The sequence below is a fragment of the Nematolebias whitei genome, chromosome 2 (assembly GCF_014905685.2).
Source record: "Nematolebias whitei isolate Nwh7 chromosome 2, NemWhi1, whole genome shotgun sequence".
Taxonomy (NCBI): Eukaryota; Metazoa; Chordata; class Actinopteri; order Cyprinodontiformes; family Rivulidae; genus Nematolebias; species Nematolebias whitei.
This window is the reverse complement of record NC_056499.1, coordinates 34,055,568-34,065,811: the sequence shown is the minus strand read 5'-3', so window position 1 is coordinate 34,065,811 and position 10,244 is coordinate 34,055,568. Positions and strand designations below refer to the sequence as shown.

At 39.7% G+C, this 10,244-nt stretch overlaps 1 protein-coding gene across 1 annotated transcript in view; it reads right to left on the bottom strand.

The window, feature by feature from the left end:
- cd81a (CD81 molecule a) overlaps window positions 1-9,836 on the bottom strand; it is a 35,629-nt gene extending 25,793 nt beyond the window's left edge. Inside the window, exon 1 of the mRNA XM_037691338.1 lies at window positions 9,650-9,836. Within this exon, the coding sequence (XP_037547266.1) occupies window positions 9,650-9,715 (66 nt within the window). The 5' untranslated portion in view covers window positions 9,716-9,836. The remainder of the gene's footprint in view (window positions 1-9,649) is intronic.
- Between the last annotated feature and the right edge of the window lie 408 nt (window positions 9,837-10,244).

Here is a 10,244-nt window from a genome sequence, read left to right as displayed (position 1 = left end):
CACACACACACACACACACACACACACACACACACACACACACACACACACACACACACACCACAGAATTCCTAAGGGCCAGGCCATGATCTATGTCTTAAGATGCTCTGTTTGAGCCTCTTTCAGCAGACGCAGGAGACGGAGGTCCAGCAGAGGTCTGACGATGTTGTTCAACTGCTTCTGTTAGAGAAATCAAAGCGCGATGAGACCAGAGCACCAGTCACAGCGAGTGTCACCCCCGCTGTCTGGTTTTGTTGTGAACGTGAGCAGGCGTTCAGTGAAAGCAGCAGTCTCGTATTAATGATTAGCAGAAACAACAGCCCAGACAGAGCACTGATGCCTTTGCAACGTGACAAAGGCCAGCAAGGTCCCAGGTTTGCTCCACACAACAGACAAGCTCTCCAACCCACAGCTTCATACGGGGAAAGTAATAACACTTATTTACAAATTCACAACCATGTAAACAATAATTATGGTATCTAAGATGTTTTGGAAAGGCTCGTGCTTGTGATGTTTTGCAACTTGTTCAAAGGAGACACTGAAGTCAGAATGGGATTTGTACAACAAGCAGAAATCTTAATAAGAGCTAAAACAATCTGTCACTACTCAGATACCGGATCACAATTATTTTATATTAGAATATTTATATCCATAGTTTTAATTTCTGAAAAGATCTTGAAGAGATTTGGAATCAATTTGCTTTGTTTTTGGTTTAGCAGTAAACAAGTACAAATCCCTTCTAAAGGGCAATCAAGCTCAAAATCAATCATGCCATTTTTTTAGTCAACTTATCTACCAGGGACTGCACGGTGGCACAGAGCGTTGCCTCGCAGCAAGGATGTCCTGGGTTCAACTCTGAGCTGGGGTTATTTTGAGTGCTCTTTGTATGTTCTCCCTGTACATCTGTGTGGTTTCTTCAGGTACTTTTGGTTTCTTACCACAGTTCAATAACATTCATGTTGGGTTGTTTAGCTATGTTCAAAGAAGGGCATGTCAATACATGCATAAGTGAAGGTGCTTTTACTACAGCAACATTAATGCAGTTTTAATAGTGTGGGTGCTGGAAGAGCATTTAATTTACTTGGCCAATCAACATACATTTATGTATGAACCAATCACATCTTCTTACATCACCTGAGAGTCTCCTTTGAGCCAGGAAAGCACCCACTCTGAAGCAGGAGCTAAAGGAGACCAGATGTACAATGTCACAAGGCCTACAACTGCACCACCAATGCAAAATCAAAGAAAGAAACTGGTTTTAGGACTTTGAACTGGTGCCCTGCAGACTGAAAGCACCTCCTACAAGAACATTTCTGTGATTTTGAAGCGATGCTTCTTTTAGTTTCATAAAGAAACACTTGAATTCCCTTAACGGTTAAGCACTAGATTCAACATTTTGTATTAAATGATTTTGAAAGGGGACTGGAAGTACTTGTAAAAAATTGGGCTAAATGTAATTATATGTAAATTGGACTTTATTTTTTCTGCATAGCGCCCTGGGTTGACTTCTGCTGTAATACGTTGATAGTTGGCAGCTGGTTTGGCCTATTACTTGCTTAGAAAGTTCTCTTAGCTGACACCTAATCTAAAACATCTGATTGTAATTTCATAGATTTTAACGTGTGACATGCATAGGTTTGAACTTACATCCACCATGTGGTTATTTGTTTAAATATGTGGAAAAAACTTTAAGAAAAAAATAGTTTCCTTGGGATGAACAACCCCCACATCTATAAAAGTTGGGATGTTTATAACAATGTACATCAACTCCTACATTGCACACTTGCAAAACCTTAAATACTAAGTCTAGTAAAGTTTCTCCATTTCTTCTCACGATACGTAAAAGATGTTTAACATCCTGTTCTTAGATTTAAAATGTTTTGTTGAGAAAGAGATGAAGATCACAAAAAAAGTACTTGGCACCTTCTGTTTCTTAAGTTTTAAAGTTTATTTTTCAAAAGTTTAGCTCTTTGCAGTCTTCGTATTTTATTTTATTCGCATTTTCTGATTTGGGTTTGAAGAGGTTTTTTCAATGTTCTTTCTGTATCTTCAGTGGCTGATGACTTCAGCCATGCTGGAGCGTCTATGCGTTGCTCAGTTCTGTGGTTACATGATGCAGGATGATTAAGCTGCTGTATTGTACAACTAAACCAACACACATGTCAAGCAAGCGCTTCGTGAAAGGAAAAGAAAAAGTACAACACTCCAGTTGTGTTCCCGCTCGTAATAAATCAAGGCATAAAAAACGAACCAAGAAACACCGAAAATGTTTAAAAGATAAATAAACTAAATTTGTCTCAAATGTGTCATTCTTGGTGAGTGAGGCTCAAGTTTCCCCAGTGACCTCTCCACAAGAGTCTATTTCTGCCCAGTGCAGAAGTGGGATCTAAAATGTCGAGCATGTTCGGGGTGGGGGTTGGGGTTCTGTTTGCTATTCCCGTAAGTCTCCTAAAACACCACACAGATCTCTCACCATAACTACCCACGGACCACCACGCCCTGCTCTACACAGCTGCTCACTCTGCTTTCAGTACTATTCTAGTTTTGTTGAGCCATCGTTAAAACTGATTTGTACGTATTTCAGTATGAATGATGGAATTTAAGCCTTTTTTTTTTTGCCTGAACACGTGCAGTATGTCCTGAAATAAATGAAAGAGTACCAAAACGTCTTTCCTCAAACTTTTATTATCAAAATGCCAAATGTCTAACAATTAGCCATAAACTGGGCTGACTGGTTAAAAAAAAAGTGCACTGCAAAGCTATAGATGTTGCCTTTAGGTATCTGCTGTTAGCAATGAAATGAAAGGCGGACATAGCACTGACGCCATGAGGTTGAGATCAGGGTTGTGAGGGGGGCACACCATCTGTTACAAAACTCCAAGTTTTTTTCTATGTCTGAGGAGACTTCTTTGTGACTTCAGCTGAATGTTTGGAGCGGCTGTCACGCTGCCTCAATGATTCAGGGGGTTAGGGGTCAGACACATCCCTCACTGAAACATGCAGTGAGTGAGAACCTAAACATTCAAAGAGCAAAGCTTCTGCACAGTACTGCAGATCCACAGTACACACACAGTAGATTAATAACATGTAACAAAGTATTAATGAAGGGTTAGAAATCTCTTGATACTTCACAATTTGATTGTGTTTTGGTAATTTTCAAAACATGACTACATTTTTGCAAAATGTAGTCATGTTTTGGGGCCAGTTATAGGGTCGACTCTCTGAGGGTTACAAGTGGGGATGGGGTCGATCCATTCTAGTGTCAGGTTCTGATACCAACATAATTCAGGAATCTAAAATTTCTGATCCAACCTGCGGAGATTTCCGATCCATAAGCCACGTCTTTGCTTTAATGCTGTCTGCTGAAATGACTCGAGTGATACGCAGCTGTTCTGCTAGTTGGCTGCAAATCGTGGAATGGATTTTTTGAATGGAGGCGTGTCTCATGAGGCACTGAGCATTGAGCAGCACTGTGGCCAACCAACTTTTCTTCACAACATGCTCTCTGTGTGGAAATATTTTAAACTAGAAACATCGCAAAGCAAAACAGCAACGCGCAATGTTTGCAAAGCCGTTGTATCGAGAGGCGGAAGCTTTGTCGTGACCTACAATACAAAAAACTTAATCAAACATTTGAAAAAGCACCACATTAAAGAGCATGAGTTATTTATTCATTTTAGCCAAGGGGCAGAAAGACGAAAGTAACCACCAAGAATCACTTCTGGAGTCATTCCAAAAACAAGGTAAACGTCCACCAGACAATGTGAAAGCTAAAGGGATTACTGAGAAGTTGTTTAACTTCATCGTAGTTGATGACCAACCGTTATCAGTTGTAGAAAACAAAGGATTTCACATTCACTTAATATGTGCTGATAAGATGAAGCAGCCCTTGGTATTTGATCTGGAGAGGGGTAGGGTTAAAGTTTACCCTTTATGGGTATCTGTCTTGGATTTAATCAACACTGACAGTTGTTTATTTGTTTTCAGGATAGGATTTTTCCCATTAACAAGATTACCTGTTTTACTGACTTTCTTTTCTGACATTATACTTACCGCAAGTTGCCTTTTGGGACAAGCATGTGTACATTTGTACTAGGGATGCACCGATTGCAGTTTTCTGGTCAATCACCGATCTCTAAAACGCCTGACCTGCCAATTCAGATTTTGGCCGATACCCATTTGGTATAGGGATGCACGATATTATCCGTATGGTATCGGCATGGTATCAGTTGATATTAGTGTTAAAGTTCAATATCGGACCTCGGCCATTCCATCAAAATAACTCACCAATATAAAAGGTGCTGTTTTGTATGACAACCCAGTGACAAAGATGCCTGCAGCGCCAGCACAACGTGATGACGTCACACTCGCCTACCTGCTCTGATCACAGCGGAGAGGAACAAGTCAAAATTTCAGCGGTGTGGAGGGTTTTTGTTGTTGTTGAGGATGTCAGATTCCCAAGATTTATGGACTACGTTGAGCCTCGCTACATTGTCCCCAGTTGGAGATATTTTTCCAACGTAGCCTTACCTGAGATACAAGCCATAATTTCTGACGTCATTGAGAAGCTAAACGCCAATAGCACTTGGGTGAGTTTTACTATAGACATCAAGTGTTAGCCCCGTTAGCATGTTTAGTCTTGCGGCACAATGGTTATACAAAAACTTTGAACTTAAAAAGGCTGTCCTTCATTCTCAAGAGCACAGAGGATCCCACACTGCAGCTAGGAACCTGGAACAAGCCTCCAAAAATGAGACAGCATTGCAGGTGGCTAATGCTAATAAATAACATTTAACAGTTTTCATTTAATACAAGTTAAAGTGCTATGCATATCATATGGCTGTTACTGAATATATGTCACCAGCTCTTTCAGCTGTTGCACAATTTTTTTGTAGCAAATAAGCCTAAATAAGACGGCTATGTTCTGACAAAGGAAAGTATATTTTAAAAAATCGGCATCGGTTATCGGCCAAATAAGTTTTAACATATCGTCATATCGGATAACGGCCAAAAATTTAATATCGTGCATCCCTAATAAGCAACACTGTCAGGTGTTAAAAGATTTTGACCTTATAAAAAAAGGTTTTATTTCGTACATATCATACTTGCCTGTAGAGAAGAGTTTGTTAATAGAACTCAATAGAACTCAACAATAATGATAATATGTTAAAAAAAAAATAGAGCTCTGGTATCAGACTTGTATCGGTATTGACAGAAACCCAAATTCAAATATTGGGATCAGATGTGAAAAATGGTGGATCGATACATTCCTAGTTACACGAACTAGTTGGAACTGTATGTTGTAGATGTTTTATTTTTTTCAAGGAGTTTAAGAGTACCCCAAACATTTAAAACAAGAAGTCATAGGAGGCAAAACTCAGCCTACTTTGTGCTGCACAGATGTATAATAGGTAATCATAGCAGATACCAGTAAAAGTTAAAGAGTTTCTACATTACGAGTGCAAATGCAGATTTATTACCATGAGTGCTGAAAAAGAGTTCAATTTGTTTGACCAATCAATGTACATTTATTACCTTACATTTATCTATGGACCAATGCCATCTATCACTTGAGAGAGCCAAGAAAACACCTACTCTGAAGCACTGTGATATATATCTTTTACAAAAAAGGAAAAAATAATGTCTTGATAAATAATAAAATCTGAACAATTTAATGAGCAAAACGCACTTAATGAGATAACCGAGCAATGACTGGGCTGTTGTATACTTACTGTCATTTTAAAAAAGGTACCGTATTCATGTTCACCTTATCTTCTAGGGACAATCTTAAAGTAACCTTTTTAAACCTTTTCAAATAGATGAACAATACTGAATTATTATGTCCATGGTTTAACGTTTATTGGAAATATTTATCAAGAGTACAGCATCCGCAAAAGAGCTCAACATCACTAATTGGAAGGTTACCTCTAATCAAATTTTTAAAGTAAAATTTACTAAACGGCCCTTCCACAAACAATACATTGCTTTCTATAAGCAAAAAGTAAATAATTTAACCATGTACTTGTTTGGACAATAAACATTAGCATCCCAGCAGTTAACAACCCCCAGTAAAAGCACTCATGTTTAAGTCTGTTAGGGTATAAAGTGTCTTCATTGTCTCTCTGTGTTTACAGTGATGACTGAGCCTTTGAAGCTGAACTTCTCTTCAGCTGCAGAGCTGCATCCACCGACTCCACAGGATGTCCAGTTTCTGTCTGTGAGGCTGACACCTCGTCTACTTTTAAGATTAGGTTTCCTCTTTGATGAATCCTATAGTTAGGGTCAACTTGGGTTTCCTGAGCTATCCCTTAGTTACGCTGCTACAGGCTTAGACTGCTGGAGGACAAACCACATTTCCTCACCCTGCTGCTGTCTTCACCTGTGTGTGTAATTATTTCTATCTGTAATGTGCTTTTCTGTCTTTCTTCCAATAGACAGTGCACCTGGACCTGCCGGTCTATGTTTGTTTGTTTCTCCTTCCTGTCTTATTAAACCCCAGCCGGTCGAAGCAGATGGACGCTCACCCTGAGCCTGGTTCTGCTGGAAGTTTCTTCCTGTTAAAAGGGAGTTTTTCCTTTCCACTGTTGCCATTGTGCTTGCTCAGGATGGGAGACTGCAACAACGTGACGTTCAACGTAATCTGTTGGCTTCCTTAGATAGATAACTTTTACCAAATGTCTTGTATAATGTATGTGGATGTTTCTGTGGTGCCCTGAGATGACTTCTGTTGTGACTTGGCGCTATATAAATTAACTTAATTGACATTTTCACAACCCATGCCTGCACTAAGATGTTCTTGCACCATTCTAGTAAATGCTAATACTATTACACTAGTACTATAGTGTGTGAGTGCAGCAGGCTGGACCCTTTTGGGAGGATACCATCAACGATTGGAAAGCAGAAAAAGAACGGCTTTTGAGACCAGGGATGTAAAGATTAACCAATTTGTACTGATTCACGGACGTGAATGCACGATGTGACTGCATTGGTAGAGCAGCCAACGACTAATGCAGTTTTGGGACTAAATCCAGATGCATGGGTCTGTTACATCTTTGAGTTGATCAAATCCAATTCCTTTAACGAATAAATGAAAAACCTGTAAGCAGGGTTTGTTTCTTACGACGGAGCTGTAGGGCCACGCTAAGAAAAAAAAAAATTTAAGCCATAAAATTATGAGAATAAAGTCCTAGTATTATGAGAATTGTCAAATAAAGTCTTAATATTATGAGAATAGGGTCGTACGAGACTTTTTACAGATCGTGTTTTTTGTTTGTTTCCACGAGTCGAATCCACAACGTGACCTGTCAATCAATCCAGTAGTCGTGTGGAAAAATGAAGAATGTTGAGCATTCTTATGATAAACTGAAGCCGTATGGCATTGAAATTAATGGTTGTATTGACAGATTTATTCATGACATAATGTGGATGGAGGCATATTTCACAAACGGTGAACAAAAAGTGATTGCAGACTACTTCATAAACACAGTGACTCTCATTGGAGGCTGTCCATAGCACTCACAATGCAACCCTTGATTTCTCAATCATTTGGCTTCGGATTGGTCATTTGCTGACACGCCTACTGGATTAACAGGTCACGTCGTGAATCCGACTCGTGGGGAAAAGAAACAAAACACAAGAGCTGCAAAAATTCTCGTACGACTTTATTCTCATAATTAGGGATGCATGACATTGGATTTTTGGCCGATATCCGATATGCTGATATGTTAAAACTTATTTGGTCGATAACCGATACCGATATTTTATACACGTTCCTTTGTCAGAACATAGCCTTCTTATTTAGGCTTATATGCTACAAAAATTGTGCACCAGCTGTAAGAGCTAGTGACATATATTCAGTAACAGCCATATGATATACATAGCACTTTAACTTATATTAAATGAAAAGTGTTAAATGTTATTTATTAGCATTAGTCACCTGCGATGCTGTCTCACTTGTGGAGGTTGTTCCAGGTTCCTAGCTGCAGTGTGGGATCCTCTGCACTCTTGTGCATGAAGGACAGACTTTTTAAGTTCAAAGTTTTTGTCTCTCCATTGTGCCGTAAGACTAATCATGCTAACGGGGCTAACACGACGTCCAAATGTTTGTGGTAAAACTCACCCAACAAGTCGTGCTATCAACTATTAGCTTCTCAATGACATCGGAAATGACTGCTTGTACCTCAGGTAATGTTATGTCGGAAAAATATGTCCGACTGCCGACGATGTCGCGAGGCTCAACATAGTCCATAAATCTTCGGAATCCATCATCCTCACCAACGAAAAATAAAACTTCCACACCCCTGACATTTTGAATTTTCCTCTCCGCCGTGAGATCAGGTAGGTGCACGTGACGTCATCACGTTGTGCTGCCGCCGCAGGCAAAAACAACGCCTTTTATATCGGCGAGTTATTTTAATGGAATGGTCGATGTTCGATATTGAACTTCAACGCTAATATCGGTTGATACCGATACCGTGCATCCCTACTCGTAATATTAAGACTTTATTTGACTTTATTCTCGTAACACTAGGACTTTATTCTCGTAATTTTATGGCTTTTAATTTTTTTTTTCTTAGAGTGGCCCTAAAGCTCCGTCGTACTTTCTACTGGCATTGATTTAAAAAAAAAAACAACAATAACAAAAAATAATTTAAAGATGTTTAGTTGGTTGTGTATGAAGAACAGATCCTTCATTTTCACTTCTTTTAGCAAATAACTTCTTCTGACTCTACTTCCTGTACTGAAGCGGCATTGTTTCTTTTATTAGTGACACCTGCTGTTTAGGAGGAGAACTGCAACCGCAGTATAAACAGCAACAAACACTGAAAAGTGTGCTTCAACCAGAGGTCATGTGGATCAACTCCCATTTCAGAAAAAAAAAAGGGTCAACTTGTGTTTTATTACTTACAACCTGAACTTACTCAAACAGTAGCCTTTTATTAAAACACATCTGCTACTGGCAGTTTTGAACATTTTACATGGGGCTTCATTTTGAACAATGCAGATGTGTGGAAAAGGCTGTGAAGCAACTCAAAAGGAGTTTAATAAAATGCCCACAAATGTTTCCATGACTCATTTACCCAGTGCACGCTTTGATTCACGAAATGGAAACCAGCAAGAAAACGCACACACACACACACACACACACAAGTTGGGAGGAGGATATAACCCAAACAAAGCCTTTCTCCAGCCCCGACTGTACCTCCAAACCACAGGGGCTGATATTTAACAGTATATTTAACCCGGATGTTTTTATATTTTCACTAGTGGAGCGTGAGTTTAATCACGCAAACAAAACAAACAGCATCAAATCTGAGAGGAGTGGGCTGCAGGCGGTGTTCAATGGAGCCCATTTATCGCGGGCTTGACTCCAACTCCTCCCGCATGTTGTGTTTTTGACGATTACAAACATTAATTAGTACCAAACTCTTGGTTTGAACGAGCTGCTCTGTTTAACCGCGTCTCTCAAAAGGAAAGCGTATCCTAATGTGGTGAATGTGTCAGTAGTTGTAAAAAATAAACAATTAAACTGGCCTGTACGTGAAAGTATCGGGCGTACAGACAAAGGGAACGATGGTGAAACGCAGCGTGGAGATTAGTGCCTGAGCTGTTTATCCAGAAAGGAGCCACAAGAAACGAGGCTGCTCACCCAGAAGATGAAGTTGCAGAAAAACAGCAGGTACTTGATGCATTTGGTGCAGCCTTCGACTCCCATGGTGGTCCGATAGACGACGTGTTGGCAGCGGAGTTTCTGAGGAGAGGAAGAGGCGGCAAGAACAGACGAATAACGGGCTCGAGCTCACTGAAATGCCTGGTTCTGCTCGTGGAAGGAGGCAACACCCAACTCCTCCCCCCCGCCCCCCCAGTGGATTGGGCTCAACTGTATGGCAGACCGAAGTTACATATAATCAAACCACAATTCATTAATTTATTTGAGTGATGATTTAAAGAGATGTTGCAGCCACTTTTAAGTGGAGTTTTATGGAAAGGGTAGGAACGATTAATATCTTACCTGCTGAAAAATAGGTAATTGATCTGCCTCTTTTTGGGTAAATAAAACTTAGTTCCGACTGGATGAACAAACATACGGTAGTCCCTTGTTTATCGCGGGGGATCAGTACCCTGAAGACCCGTGATAAGTGAAAAACCCGCAAAGTAGGAATAGTAGTACAAGTAGTAAGTAGTAGCTTACTTTAGTATATATATATATATATATATATATATATATATATATATATATATAT